Source organism: Nipponia nippon, unplaced genomic scaffold (assembly GCF_047370975.1).
Source record: "Nipponia nippon isolate SJK-2023a ecotype South Korea unplaced genomic scaffold, ASM4737097v1 scaffold_5, whole genome shotgun sequence".
In the NCBI taxonomy this organism is placed as follows: Eukaryota; Metazoa; Chordata; class Aves; order Pelecaniformes; family Threskiornithidae; genus Nipponia; species Nipponia nippon.
This window is the reverse complement of record NW_028262369.1, coordinates 74,236,568-74,253,051: the sequence shown is the minus strand read 5'-3', so window position 1 is coordinate 74,253,051 and position 16,484 is coordinate 74,236,568. Positions and strand designations below refer to the sequence as shown.

General features: G+C 39.4%; 1 protein-coding gene across 11 annotated transcripts in view; it reads right to left on the bottom strand.

Moving 5' to 3' along the window:
* Positions 1–16,484, bottom strand: part of ZNF385B (zinc finger protein 385B) — a 178,399-nt gene that overhangs the window by 49,329 nt on the left and 112,586 nt on the right. For 10 of the 11 annotated variants that reach the window (XM_087731824.1, XM_087731823.1, XM_087731821.1 and 7 more), the window contains one exon: positions 7,074–7,204. The exons of the other annotated variant lie outside the window; for it this stretch is intronic. In XM_087731824.1, coding sequence (XP_087587950.1) covers positions 7,074–7,204 — 131 coding nt within the window. The remainder of the gene's footprint in view (positions 1–7,073; positions 7,205–16,484) is intronic. 11 annotated transcript variants of the gene reach the window in all.

Below are 16,484 nucleotides of genomic sequence, written 5' to 3'. Positions count from 1 at the left end.
TGCTGCAAAAGCAGCCGCTTCTGTATTCATCAGACACATGGCGAATTTAGATTTCTCTAAAGGTGCTCTAGCATTTTGCTTAGGACAAGACTTACAATTAGAAACTAGCAAAACCTTTATAAGCACAGCGGTGCAACGCATGTGCCCTGTTTGTCTTAAACTACAATTTTGCAACTGCTTGCTTTGAGGGAAGATGTTTTCCTCACAGTCTGTTTGCAAAACACCCTTCGGTGTTCTAATGCCTAAAATATTTATGGCTAACAACCCTCTCCCTTTAACCAGCTTCCTTGTGTCATGAACATACTAATAACTTGAGAAGAAAGCAATTCAATGAAGATAAAGGCTTCTTAGCTTTTCCCTATGCTGACCAGTAAAAGAAATAAATACTGTTGAAGTGTCAGAGAGACTAGCTCCAAGCTTTCTGTGAAGTCAGAGATGAAACACGTAGCCACGGAACAGATTATCTGGAGGACTCGGCAAATGGTAGGATTTGTACGCAGAAACTGTATTTCTTTATGGAATTAGGCTGATGACCTAATTACTTGTATGCACAACAATGGAAGTAGTGCGGCAATTTAGGAACCATTTCTCAAAAACCACACCATGGACGCTGAGCTCTTGTAAAGCGTCAGGGAAAGGCTACCACACCCGGTGATTTCTGTTTCTCAGCAGTGCATGTCAGTGCACTTTCTCCTCTCTGGTTGCTGATCTGGGAACTGAGAGGAGGAAGCCTATCCATCCCATTCCTGTTAGAGAAAATACAAAGTGACAGAAAACTTTAAAAAATAATTAATGTTTGAAGAGCTTCTCCCTTAAAGCCAGTCTGTATTATTTTAAGTAAGATTTTTTTCGTGAGAATAATATGTATTAAAGACTAGAAACAAGACAGAAAAGTACTTATTTAGGCTCACCTATTTAACAAGGAGTTGCTCTTTGAAGAGATTCCTGACAGGAACTAGGGAACCTGCCTCTTTATGTTAAAATACCACAAACTGTAAAAGCTGTCAAAGATTGATTGACAACTCCCTGCTTTTGGCAGTAATTTTTTATTTTTCCATATCTATCGCTGTATATCTTACCAGGTGTTTGCTTCAAGCTCAGTCTTTTTGGAAAGTTTCAGCAGAAGTGGCTCAAGTATTTTGTGGGAAAAATATACCACCTTAAATAAGTATTTTTCAGGGCCTCCAAAGGCTGAGAAGAATTTTTCCTAAAACTGCTACCACAGTTGAAAAAGGTCTCTGTTGGTTTGCATCAAAGCCATAGAAAGACAAGGAAGAATTCCTGGCTTGGTACAAAAAGCGTAAGGACACAAAGAAAAGGGACTACAGGAAACCAAAAAGAGGAAGACGTGGAGGGTAAAGGGACTCTGCCGCCAGGTACTGTGAGAGGAGAAGAGGGTCAGAGGAGAAAGCAAAGACTAGCCACACAGCAGAGGTCTGTGCTTCCAGAATTTGGGCTTTATTATGTGATTCCTGAGCCTCTGCTTTCCTCACCTGTAAATATCTGGGACAACACCTGTTATTCTCTTCTATTCCCTTTATAAAAGGTAACAAAATGATTCCTCATGTTGTCGTTTGGGTGATTCTGCCTACGACTTGGAAAACAAGAGCAATTACATCCATAATAACTAAAAGTGAAAGAGGAATGTTTTTAAGTGCTCAGCACAGAAATAGAAGGCAAACCTGAAGTGCCTTTTGTGCCTGCATAACTCTAAAAAAGGGTATAAAATGTCTGTAAGAAAAAAATCTTGATTAAAAAACAACCAAAAAACCCCAAACAAAACACCCAGCTACCCTGCAAAACACCTCTCCTTTTAAGTTAATTGCTTAAATTTCTGTGCTGTTAGTTAAGGAGTGTAAAATAAAGCTCTTACAAACCTTCACCTGCTCTCTGGAGCAGAGTGTTTCAGAGGGAGAGGAGCAGAGCAGGTCACTCCCCTCCAGCACTTCACAAAAGGGAAAAGGGGAAATCAGAGCACGTGGACAGGCTACTTCAGTTAAGAGGACCGTAGATAACTGGTTGGCAACATCCAGTTGGCTGCATCTGTAATTTGCTTCTCCTGTATACAATCCGGAGCTCCAGAGCATACTTTGGCACTGCAGCAGGGCGTTAAGTGGCTGAATTCAGACCCTGCTAAGGAAACGGCAAGCTCCCGAGCCGCGGCGCCATGCCAGACGCAGAAGAGGCACTTGGCGCAGGGGGGCGAGGGAAGCCGGCAATACAAGTGCCCTCCGCTCTTATCTGCAGACCTCCGCTTCTGCCTTGGCTGATTACTAGGCCCTTCAAATGAGAACTAGGTAGGTAGCAAATAAAAATGAGGGACATAATTGAAAATGCAGAAGAGGAAAGAGCAAATTAGTTCCTCCCAGTAGTTGTCTTGGGGGTAGGCCAGGGATACTCCAAGGCTAATGCTGGAGAAGAGACAGAGATCTCTGACTAAGTTACTAGTCAGCTCCTCTTTCCTTTCCTGTAGCCCATTCCAGCTGGCTCACCTTCACTAGCAGATGTAAAATACTTCTGGTCCACTTTGCAAGGGGACTGAGAGAACTCTAATATAAAGAATCAGCATAAACCTACTTGAAGAGAAATAGACACTGAAGCAGTAACTAGGCCACATTAACCCGTGTGTCCTCTAAAATATGAAGGTACGAACCAGCATTTAGAAACCAATCATGGGCTAGTTAGTTGGAAAATATTTCACTAATGTGAAAGCTACAAGAGATGCTATAATCTTTGATTACCCCTGAGGCCACAACAAACTCAGAAGGAAGCATATGAATTGCTGATTATTTTCTATGATGACAGAATCTGAGAAGTTGCTGATTCTGCCTTTGTGCAGACTGACGGGTCCCTGGCTGTACCACTTCGACCAAATTTGAATCATGTAGTGCTGCTCTCATTTCAGGACAAGGCAGAACGCACTGGAGTTTCGAGATTTTTTTTTTCTGGGGAGCATACAGCCTTTATAGGGAGATGCAGACAGCGATTATTAAGTTTGCTTTGCAAGACAAATCCTGGCTTTCAGCCACTTCAGCTCATGCATCTAACCTTCCATGATGTGATCACAAAGCATCCTTTCCTCATTCAGTCCGCAAGATGGATGACATGAGATGAAGAATCAGGGAGGTGTAGAGAAAGAATGGCACAGAAGGTGAAGCTGTGTGGTGGAAGCCAGTGAGTGTAAAATTCAAGATTACATTATAATAAACACACAATGTGGACCACAGTAATTTTAACTTTGACTTCCACTGACTTTATGTACTTGACTTTGAAGTCTTATAGATCTTTAAATGTAATCAATATGCAAGATGTTACATGTTAAGGAATAATTAAAGTCATTTTAGCATGCTTAAATGGAGCTCTGCTTAAACAATACCTTTTTGTACACATCCATTCCAAACTGGAGCTACCAATTTGGGAAGTTCCCATAATGCTTTCTCCCATTCTGCTATAAACAAGAACATACAATAATACCAGCAGAGAATTTGATTCAAGCTATGCGTTTCAGACAGGGGGGTATGAGTAACTGAGCAAGAGCTTTTAGAACTTGATGCCATGATGACACCTTTGGATCCGCTGCTGTAGCAATTCTGAGAGAGGGTTTGTCCTTCTGTGCAGCAACTGAGGTTCAGGCTATGACAACCTGATCATGCCTGTCCTATTCTGACGAAACTATTTGCTGGTGCTGTGAGAAGGCGAGGAAGGAAGAGAGGACCTATTCTGCAATACCTCTCTGCTTGGAATCCTTCATTCTGCCCTTAGAAGATCCCTTTCTGGCTGATCTGTTGAAACAAAAAGGCACCCTTGCTGAGGAACAAAGGCGTGTATCCAAGGAGCTAGTGCAACCATTCCCCAATTAATTTTTCCTATACAATAAGCAAGTCCTAAGGAACAAAGACAAATTTAATTGGGGTGTAAATTAATAAGTACTATACGTACATCCACAGCATTTTTAGAACTATTGATGTTTTTAGGAGAAACAAAAGGGAGGCATTTTAAACTAAATCACACAATTCCATCAAAAAAATAAGATATACTTGGGGTAGGCATTTCTTTTAAAAAAATCAGGGTCTTCTCAGTGCTTCATTTGAAAGTACCCCACGTGGAGAGAAGCAAGTGATCAGAAAACTTTCACAAACGAAATGGGAACACTGATGTTTCATCTGGAGCATCACAGATGTTTTCAGAATTTAAAACTGCCAAAGTTAACTATATAAGAAAGGGTTTAATCCCAGATTTTAAATATATTTCCATAAATAAGAGAAGTTCTTTTGGAAACACTGTAGGGGGTGTTCCTTTAAACATGTTTGTAGTTAATATATTTTACCTTGTTTTTTCTGCCCTGATAGTTACTGTATCAAGCTCCTAAGCAGAAACTTTTCTTTTTTCAGATCACTGAAATTAAGTTAGAAACTACCTCCTGGCAAGGTTTAGAAAAGTGTTTCTATATCTGACTGCCATTGAAAATGAACAGGTGGATCCAAAGAAATTTTCTCTTGAGACCACATTTCTTTTTGCCACCTTCAGTGAACACATGCAAGCATGAACAGCAGCCCTGGCACATGCTGCAGGGTCCTCTCAGTCCTACTGAAGGCAAAGAGACTGAGTGCTGCACACTGGAGGTTTCACTGTCTCCAGTCCTTGTCAAGTCCTCTTGTGAGTGAAGTGCACAGACTTCCTGATTGATCCATAAGGCTTTTTTTAGGAGGGAAGGGACAAAAATCTCTTCTAATATTCTGTTCCTGCACAAGAAAAATTATGGCGCTTTGGATGACACATACATTATAGGTGAACTGGATTTAGCTTCTACTCACTCAAACTTGATCTTCTGGAAAAAGGCTTTTTACAAACTTTTACATACTCCCCCCACCACTTTACAGTGAGAAAGAAAAAAAAGATTATCTATACACAAGCACAGAAATGTACATTAGCAAAGGTTGTGCTAAGTTAGAAAGAAAGGAAGTGCATGACCACTGGCGTTCGCTGTGCCTGTCACTAGATAACCATGAATGATTTAGTTTTCCAGTGCGCTTTAAAGTCCATTGTAAAAGACTGTTAGGGAAAAATCAATACCTGCAAGATAAATGGCAAAGTCTGTGAATTAGAAATAGACTAGTACTGAACCACTGTTCCTCAAAAAAGAGAGTTTAAACATGTGGTGTCTGTGATGCATAGCAGCATGATTTTATATAATTATCAAGAATTCCAAGGGAGGAAATAGACACTGAGTCAACAATATTTGCCGATTACCCCAGGCTTCTCTTTTTTAATAAAACCCATAAAAGTTTGGAGAGGAATGACAGGTGTGAAGGATAAACACTCCGGGAATTAGACAAACGGAAAGTAACCCAGATAAATGTAAGCTAGTGTACATAGGCAAAAACAGTCTAAATATCCAAATTAATCTGTCTCTAGAGGCTACTGCAGCTCAGAAATTCAGTAATACCACCAGTAAGCAAATAACATTGGTTGACTCTACAACTACAGCATCCCTAAAGAAAAGGTTCTCTGAGTCGTTATGTACAGTTCTGTGAAAAAGCTCACCTATAAAACCAGTGCAACTGGAAAGCAGACAAATCAATAACAAATACAATTCTTGAATGTATTAGAAAGAGGATGGAAAATGAATATGAATTGCATTATGCCTAGAAGATGAGAATGACACACACTGCTTTCTTAAAACTGCATTGAATTTTGGTCCTGTGCTTTAAACATACCTGAACTTTTAAAAATCTTTTATCTCTTTGTACACATGCACATGCACGTACCCCCCCAGTCTATACACATCTCCCTCATAAACGCACAATTTTCACATATACATTTTGCAATGAATTAGTAACATTTGCTACTGTTTATAACATGTGTTTGGCTGCTGACATTCAAAAGAAGCTGGCTGATACATTACCTCATAACCATCCCACAGCACCGTATGCTGTAGCGCAAGGCCTATCAGCAAGATGTATTTGCATGTCATGAAGAAAAAAAAAAAATCCTCTTACTGTTTTAACTTCAGACAGAAGGTGAGTTTGTGAAAGGAAACACTTGGCAGTGGTTCAGCCGATCACTGTCTGGCGGTGGTGACACTGCTTCCCTTTCCATCCCCTCCCGCAATTACAGTGACAAGTGTGACGCTGTATAGTTCAGGCAACGGTCACATACGACCAGATCGTACTCGCTGACTTGGCAGAAATGACCCAGAGCAGTTTCCTTCCTGTTGCTATTAGCTTACTATTTGCCAACTTGTTCCATGCTGAATTACCTCCACACATGGAAACCTGAGTGGCAACATGCAAAATATTGGTTTTGGTGTACTCAATCCATTTAAGATAATAATTAATGAAACAAATGATAAAGTGTGATAGCAAAAAAGCATTTTCATAACATTCAGAACCATTTTATGAGCTGTTAAAGAAGTGAGAACTACAGAAGAGAGTATTTTTGTTATTGCTGCTCTGATAAACATGGAGAACTACAGAAGCATTGAGCATTATTTTGGCAACAGGTTTTGGTTTTTTTTTTTTTTTGGCAAAAAGCCAAGATGCTTTACCATAAACTAAAAGCAGCAGGTTCACATTTTTCACATTGGCTGGCTGCGCAATTTTAGACATTATTGTTATTATACAGGATTAAGATCCACCAGATGCTTCACTGGCTGTAATAGACTTAGCTTGATTCAAGTCAGTGGGGGATCTAGACCTTACCTGTCATACCTGTTTTTCCATTAGCTTTTGCTTTTTCCTTTTTTACAGCACATGGAAATGCACATGCCCAGGCAAATGCTCAAAATTATTCTATCGCCCATCAAATCTCTACCGGTGGGGTGGGGGGTGGGGTGTTCAGTGTGCAAACACCACCCCAACAGACCAAGTTAAAAAAAGGATCGGCTCCATTCACAGTGAATGGGTACCACTCAGTCTTTCGCACAAAGGAACAGCAACCACCACAGCACAGATAAAAAGGGTTCTCTAAAATTGTGTCAGTGATGCACTGTTTTAAGGCAGTTTCAATACTGGATATTAGAACTGGCTTGGAAAGCATACAGTGTAACTAAATGTGGAAACACCTTTACTTACTGTGTTAAAATTTGGGAAGAATCCAACAGCAGAGCTGCTGTCCACAGGGAAGGACATAAAGGGTTTGATATCCAGGGAAGGCTGCATCATCAAGGTAGGTGTGCGCACAAGGGTGGGAAGTGTAGTAGTGCCTGCCAAGAGCAAACAAAACCACGAATTCATACCGTTCTCCTTTCCACATCACACACAGTATAGCTATCTCTTGCTGACACAACCGCCAAGAAAAAATAATACAGGGAGGTAATAAAGTGGCTCTGTAGGAGTTAATATAATTAAAAGAAACCTATTTCCACACACTACAGATGAGGCAGAGCACTTCCCTATGGCCATGGATACTCAGATGCTGAAGAGGAGACATATGGTATATAAATCACACTGGCAGGTAGAATAAATCCCTTCTAAAGCTGAAAAATTCTTCGGTGCCAAAAAGGCCAGGATGGGTGCCCATGAAAGTCAGATGCTTTTGCAATTCATGGTTGCCTATTAGATCAGCTAGCACAGACAATAGATGCAAGCTGAAATCCAGAGGTTTGTTTCCAAATAGTGAGCTGCATGTTTATTTTTTCCTCTTCTGACAGCATCTGTAACTATCAGCTGGTGCACAAACATCATTTCACCTAACATTTAAAAAAATGCCTTCTGTTTTACAGTGCAAGGCAAATATTAGAAAACAGTCAACAATTAAATAATCAGCTAGCACATAAATGAACACAACTCTCTACATGCAATGCAAACTAGCATTTTCTTAATTGGAACCCAGATCTTTCTCTCCAAGCAAGAGCTTTCTAGAAATCTACATGCTGAAGTTCTTTCTGTATACACTTGAGAATCATTCCGCAGCAAGACCCCGAAGGAATGGGAAGGCACAGATGTCCAAATATTCATTTTTAACTAGCTATCTGCCCTATTTACACAACAGTGTGCCTAGGACACAGCCTCCAGCTATGCCTGTGGGAGTATTTTTTTTTTTCCTGCAATCATACAAAATAGATTTCAAATAAAAATTCCCGCACTGAAATAAAAAATAGAAAAAAAAAAAAATCTCAGTTTCTTCTTCCCGGGTTGAATAAATAATTCAACACCTACTGGAGCAGGCACTGGAACACAAGTGTCCCACACCTCTAAAGGGGGGTGAGTCACTCTCTGCTTCTCCTTCCTCTGCCAGAATTTCTCCATAATTACCTCCTTCTCCCACTCACCGGTGGCCAGCACATCAGCCGGGAGCATAACAGTCCTCTTAGGAGTTTCTGTGGTCTCAAGCAAAGCTGACACAATACCTAAGCTTTTGCTCACAGAAGTTGTCTGAGCTTTTCAAACCCAGTTAGGAAGGGGGGGGGGCGGGAAGGAGAAAAGTAAACAAGCAATTTTCCCCCTCTTCTCCCATGAAATCAAATCATTTGCATCTACTTGCAAGATGCCAGGTAATCCATATGGGCTGCCTGAGTACCAGTCTTCCATTAAGGGATCTCCCTTTCTCCCTGTTAAAGACATGCAAAATTTCAGACAGAGTAGAAGCTTTCCTCCTTTTCATCTCATCATCCTGCCTCCACAGACACAATTTCAAACCCATCTTGCGGTATTCAAGAGGAAAGCTGAGTTCAGAAGCCAGATGGGGCTGCATGGATTTTTTGGACGACCAAACCCTTATAACTAGCCCTGAGCTCAAATTTTGTAGATGCTGGAGAGACAGTCATTTTGATCACAGCTGCAGCACAGTAAACATTGTGTTATAGTCTAGCAGATGAATAGAAGGCTATAATCTATTTTCTGTTTCTTCTATAGGAAAAGTGTGATGATTGCAGAAAGATGGGTCATTTACAACTATGGAGAGTGAACTGTTGAACACCATCCCAACTGAGCTGCACAACTTGAAATGAAAAATATGCTTGAGACGCTTTCCCAGAATACTTTCTCCTTTCTCCTACCTCAACACTTTTATAAATATAAGGTTTATTTCTGCATAAGCCCATGAAACTCATTGACAGTTGTGCTTAATTAACTGTAAGTCAAAGCTTATTCAAGTGGAGTCAGAAACGTCAAAAAGCTAAAGGCTGTCTAACATGCCTATAGTTTCTTCTTCATATCCATAATGAAAAAAATGCATCAATAGGAAAGCAGTGTGTCAGAGGATTTATCCAAAGGAAGTATCTTCAACTGCAAAAATGATGAATATTTCTACTGGCTGGTTCTGAAACAGTAGATTTACATAATTTGGATTTCAGAGTTGTATTCAAACAGCAGCTATGTTGTATTCAATTACCTAAAGTCCATAAAGTGCCATCATCAATCTAACTTCCACAAGTTTCTCTTTGAAGTTCATAAGCAATGAAAGGTCCATGAATTTAAAAAAGACCTGTCCTCTCTTTACATATACATACTTCAATGTAGCTATGGTTACATATTTTAACTAAATTTTACAGAAAAAAATACAACAGAATAGAGTTAAGTTGTCACTGACATTTAAAACCAGAGTTAAGCTAGGTTTCTGATGCTGTCCTTAACCAAGGTATAGAAAGCATTTGGCATAAAAGTTTTAAAAATTAAAAAACAACTAGCATCATCCTGCAAACAATGCAATCTTCTTTGTACTCCTTGGCTGAGTACAGATCATTTCATGCGACAAAGACATTTGAAATCTGCCTGCAGTTTTGCAGTCCATGGTGCTTCTGCTGCCAGAGTAATATATGACCAGTAGACTAGGATACATTCGGAGTCCATACAGAATAGAAAATATACACACCTACCAGACAGATTAGTGGAGGCATTAATTACAAGAGATTTGTTCCCTTCTGTTTGCCAGTTTACTGCTTCAACTATTGCCAATCAAATACCAGTGACCCTGTTTGACTGAAGTTTGATTTTCAGACCCACCTTTGAAAGCCTCTGGAAGAATGATCAGATAAAGATGACCTAAACTACAGGTAGAAGCACTTCAGGACAAAATCATCAAATCAAACAGAACAGGGCACAGTTTTACACTGGCATTGGTCAAATAGATTCTCACCACCACTCCACCAAATCTGTATGCAGACCTGAGCTAAGCAGGAATACTGGCACAAGAAAGATGTAGCTGACAGGCTTCATTATCTTCATATGTTTACGATTTCATTAGCATTTTAACGACAAAGACAACTTACCATGTCAAACACAGATTGTTTTAAACTACTTGTAAACCTTTGGCATAAATATAATGGATCTTTCTTGTAAATTCATTTGTTTATTTCAGCTTCACAATTTTTAAACAGTATTTTACCTTTCTGTAACTTCAATTTTGACTCCCACGGCAGGAGTTACCTACATACTGGAGCAGACAGACCTTGCCAAAATGCACTGATCCTCACTGGTCCCTTTTACCCTTGTCTAAGAGGAGAAAAACAGGTTTTTGTCTGAGCAGATGACCCAAAACGCCTCATTTTATTAAAAGTTTTTCCTCCTCCACACATATTTATCTGAAAAACAAGCCCCTGTGTAACAGGCGCTGTTCCTCTTTAGCCACGTACGCTTCAACGCACACTGCAACGCATTGGGCCACTGATATTTTTGCAAAAGTTATGAAAAGTTGTCATCTTTACCCAAATTTGATCTGTCTCTAACAAGAAAGGCATGCAATTAATAGATTAAGCAGTGAAAGTGATCTTTTGGGGAGCAATTAGAAAGTCTCATATCCGTCACTCCCATGGCAAGATGGGTCCCAGGGGCCAGCGAGACATGCTTTACCCAGGAGCCAGAAAGGGGTAGACAATACGGGGACTCAAGGAGTCTCTACCAACACCCCCCCCTCACACACACACACGTCCCCAGCTCTTTTGCAGCTTCACAGAAAAACTGCAGAAGCCAAGACCAGCAAGATCACAGTTTTGGCAGAGGCAATCATAGTTAACTTTGTCCGTGGTTAACAGTCACTGCTCATCTTTTTCAAGCAAGAGAGGTGTCAAGTTCAGACAAATCTAAGCACACAGTTTCTTCCTTTGTACCTTCCTGAAAACTAGTTGTGAAAATATTACTTCTATGATTTTCTCCTGAAGTGCTTTTCTTTATCACTGACAAACACAAAAAAAACCCGGTGTAACGCCTGCACATTAATTCCTCTGATTTGGGTCAATATTAGACCACTACACGAAAAAACTCAATTCCTTCACAAAACTTACTCATCTAGAACACATTTTGTGAACAATTTCAGCATACTTAAAGAAATTAATTACTTTCCAGACCTGAAAGCATGATCTTCCAAAGTCTTCATTAAAGGCAACACCAGAGAAATCTAAAGCCATACTCAAGTCTCTCCCCCTTTTCTATTTCCTAAAGATGCTATTATAATGTTTTAATCCTCAGATCCAAGGAAGCAGTCCACACTCAAAACAAGAGCAGTGGAAGAGTAACTGAAGTGCTATCAGGACTGAATAAAAGTATCCGGTTGACACATTTCTGTGAACTGGACAATCTACATGCACCTCAGATTGCATATGGTTGCCTTTGTTTTAACTTGTGCCATGGACAGTATTTGGGAAAACTTCAAAGGGACCTCATTTGAGTTACTAACACTCACCACTGCTTATCCAAGTTACACTGAAGAATTTTCAGTGTAGGGACAGGCTGTGCTGGCTTTTCCATCCCTGAATTGTTTAACCATTTTCAGCTATGAGGAGTCTTTGCTTTCTACACCAAATGTTGAGTAGTCTCATCTGGCCAGGGAACAGTAGCAATATGGCGATGAGTGAGATCTGAACTTTCTCCTCCCTTGACCTTTTTAGCGCAGTGTTTTTCAGACACTGCTTGAGCCAAGAGTATCCCTTCAATGGCGGATAACAAGTTCTCCCTTTCATTTGTCCATGTTGGCTGAACTCATTATGGACTGCACTAAACTACACACAGCCACCCTGCCTTTAGACCTCACACTGTCATTTCCATTTTCAGTGTTTTCCTTCAGAGCTCCAGAAGATGGAAGATCAGGCAGGACATGTTTGAAAGGGCTCGCTGGAAAGATTCTGAGATAATTCTGCGTCCATTCATCTATAAGCTTTTTCTGGGACTCTACAGCTTTCAGTACAGTTTATTAATTTGTCAGCAGAAGTTTTGAACATTGTCAGAAATATTTACTTCAGCATGTAGCTCAAAAACAGTTTTTTAAACAGGTTAGAGCCAGAGGCTAACCTAGGCTTTCATATTGAATAAAACTCTCTTCAGCTGTATTGACTATGGCTTGGAAAAAATGAAAAAAACAAAACAAAACCCCAACCAACCAACCCCCCACCCCAACAAACTTACCCAAGACTTTCCTACAGTTGCTTACATGCAGCTTTTTGGGAGGATTGGCACAATTAAATTATGTTTATAAACCCTCCCACACCTAACTACATCAATGCACCCCATAAAAAAATTAATAGCTTTCTTCTTCCTTTATATCTGATAATTAATAGCTTTCTTCCCTTATATCTGACGGCACCATTGCACCAGACCTACCTGCTTTCACTATGAATCTTTTTCCCCATAAATGAAAGGCAAAATAAATCCCTTGCAAGTCACTACATTTTGTAATTTAGGTATTTATATTGCCTAATAGCCCCTGAGATCTTTCCCAAAACTTTAATGTAAATATTAGTCTTTTTTCCTTCTCAGAATGATCAGAAGTTTTCTAATTTTGTTTGTTTAGTTACGGCTACACATGAGTATTAGAGAATGTCATGTGTTTCTGTTTATGCCTAAGATAAACTGCTAAAAACAAGTTAAGTGCAAGTAAAGTAATTCTGAGTTTCTGAACAGCAGGTGTTGATATCAAAATGCTTAAGGAAAAAGCTATTCTGAAATTATTCCATTAATAATACTCATCGAGGTGAACCTTAAGACATTCTCCCCTCTTAAATAAAAAGCAATGTGAATAAATATAGCATTTTAGTTTTGGTTTTTTTTTTTTTTTTTTTTACAGAATTCACTCAGCAGAACAAACATTGCTTCCTTATAATACAGTATTACGATAAATGAGACGATATCTATAGAGATTCCAGTCTGTCAAAAGTAAAGTAGTCAAGGAGAGATAAGACCATTCCTTCAACAGATTCTCCCAAATGGCAAATTAACATGATCCTAAGAGATAAATCACTATCCAGGCAATGCAACTTATATTTAAATATAACTTAATGCAGAAGCTCAGCATACATGAGACATGGCACAGCCCCCAGTTGACAACAGGAAAAATGCTAGAGAACTTCTGTACCCCCAGCACACCGTACAAACTAACTAATGAATGAGGATGCAGCTCTTTTGGGAGTTGATACAATTATCACCAGAGCTACTGTTACCCACTCATTTTTTACAACTTGGAGACTGCACTGAATTCATACCTCTTAAACATTAGTTTAAACATTAGTTTAAGAGCTGTCAGACCTCACAGTGATTTTTTAACTGATTGAAACAGCACAAACCATACACCCCATCCATGTTTGGCAACTGAAAATGGGTAAATCCTCAAAGATGTGGGTTTTTTTTCAGTAGCCACAAGGAAAGGCAGCACGAACTGGTATAGGGCTCATGGTTACCCAACAGCATTAAGCAAGAACCACTCTGTGTAACACTCATAAGACAAGTGATAAGAAAGCATTGATTCAGGTCTAGCCTTCCATAGCAGCATATGGATATAAAATGACATGTCAAATATTTTGCACTCCATTCTGAGTTTATTTTTTCAGTACATGTTTCAGCAAACGCAGAAGCATTTGATGCAACTTCACAGCAACTTACAAATTATCTATATACAGTTTAACGTCATTCTTGAACACAAAGAGTTATCTAAATACCATGTCAGATTATGAAAATAATTCTCTCCCTACAAACTAAAACATGATTTCCAGTATGCTTGAGCATGAAGTTAGTATTTCCATTATTATCCATCTAGAAATAGATATTCTATGAAGGCGTGCTAACAGAATTCCATATTATCCTTTTGTATAAAATCAGATACCGTGAAATTAGGTATTTCTACATTTCAAATACATGTAGGATTCCACCAACTAGGTCAATACCAAAAATAAATTGAAACCTGGTGCTGCTGAAATGAATGGAAGCTCTGGCATTTAATCAATCCAAAAAGTCAACCATCACTTACCTAATACTGATAATTATATATAGCCCATTTACAATCAGAAAGGAAGTATAGCTATATATTGCATGTATTTCATCTAAGAATTCTAAAAATAAAAACAAACCTACTTGTACTTACAAGTAAGCAAATATTCATTAGATCAGACCCTTCCTCATTGAAATATTAGAGGCTTACTTGGAATTAGTTTAACTTCCATGAATTGTTAATATTCCTCTGCCTATCTAATTGTTTTCCATCTCCAATGTCTTCTGACAAAAGTATGTTCATTTCAAAAAATAAAAATGTAGACTATAGATCATAAATACCATGCATATAACTTGATATAAAGACAATCATGGAAAAGCTGATATCGAAAAACCTCTATTATAAGAATATTAATATTCAAAAGAACTGTGTCAATATTTGTTTTCTTAATCTCTACATTTATTACATCAAAATCATGGAGAACAAATAACAACATTTACCTGATGGGGGGAGGCGGGGTAGAGGCATAACAATAAGAAAACGGAATTTCAGTATTTTAGGAACAAATACCTCAAATCATTAGTCAAGAAAAATCACATTCTTCTTGCAGTTGTACTGCATTTCTAATAGTTTGCAATAACAACAGGAATCCCCGTAGATTTTGTATAGAAGATACCCGAACAGATGGAGTGGGAAGAGAAGTCCAGTAATTAGAAGTAGAACAGATTATCATGCATTTTCCTTAAATAACTGTGTTACAATTGCCTAATCATAACATTTGGAAGAGCCCTGTCCCCCTCGGATTTGCAGAACGTGTGACTCACACCCCTGTCCTCTTTCTCCTTTAGCCACTACTCTTGTGTTCTTGTGGCTGACTTGCACACCTGCACAACACACAGCCTAAATTTTACAGCAATTGTGCTACACTGTTCTACACTTTTTTTTTTTTTTTCAGTATTTATATTCCCAAGTCAAGTGAACTCCAGAAGTACTATACTAGTATCAAAGCATATTTGTTAACACTAGCTCCTTGTCAAGTCTAAGCAATTAAATAAATCAAGGAACATCCTTCACTATATTTAGAAGAAACACGCTGACTGCAGTACAACTGCAATTTGCTATTATCTATAGGTAGTATGGAAATTTTTGTCATTATTTTCTTAAAACAGCTAATTCTCTAGACTTCTAAAGCAACCGAGACAATTTGTTTGACTTGAAAGCAGAGTGGCATGTTATAGCTTAACACCATCAAGCTCCGTAAGTTGGATTTTATTCTAGTCAAACAGTTGACAACTATTAATAAATACAATGCTCCCGCCTGCATTAAAGTCAACTGGAGCTTTGCAGTCTATCCCAGTTTCTTTTTCTCAGAACCTCCTGGCTTACTCAAGCCTCTCCCTCTGGTATCCACAGCCCGAGCAAACAGCTCTGCCCCCTTCTCTGTTCTTATCTGCTTCTAGGAAATGCTGCTTTGGAGTTGTTTTTGCTTTGAAGTTTTCCAAGTATGACAGAAAAAACAGCTGCATCTTTTTCAGCTCTCTGTTCTCTTGCCATCTGCACTAATGGAGATGTTTCTGAAATCCTTCGGATCCTTCCTCGTGATTTATTCAAACCAGGCCCGCCCCCCCCCCCCTTGCCTTTTCAACTCTCCTAACACGAAGGCACAGAGAGAGAGGGTATTTCTTCACTTTTCTGCTGTCACCCTCAACTACAAACACGACATCACCACATGCCTACTGAAGTCACAGTCTTGTGCAGAGGATGTGCAACTTCCATGCCAGTCCCCGTTGTTTTCCTCAATGCATATTCTTAGGTGCTGGGCATCAAGCATGTGAGCATCCCAGGATGAAGCACTGCGCTCCGTTCCCTCTCAATTCAGGATTCTGAGTTAACACAATGTTTCATTACAAACAGAAGCTTCCCCACTAAGGAACAGGAGTAAAAAAGCCTGATTAACATTACCTTAAAAGTGTCATAATTTGGGAGATGGCATTTGGTTGCAGTTAGCTTTTTAGAGAGCCTGTTATCACTTCACTTCTCATATAACCTGATGTTTCTCAAAATCTAACTCTTATCCTGAATTCTGTCACCACTGAGCTCATCTAACCCTCCGAGAGTCTCAACGCAGACTTCCTTGCAGGAGGTACTGAGTTGCTGCCCACTAAAAACAAACAAGTCTATCACCAGGAATGATGCTGGGTGACTGTTTTGTTATTAGTCGGTCAAAACCATTATGCCTTAACTTTTACGTTTGGGGGATTCAGGTCTGCAGTTGGCTTCTTGCTCCTTATGCCACTTCAGTACTCCAACACACCAGCTCAGCAACGCTGTGCACAAAGGTAATAGGGGTC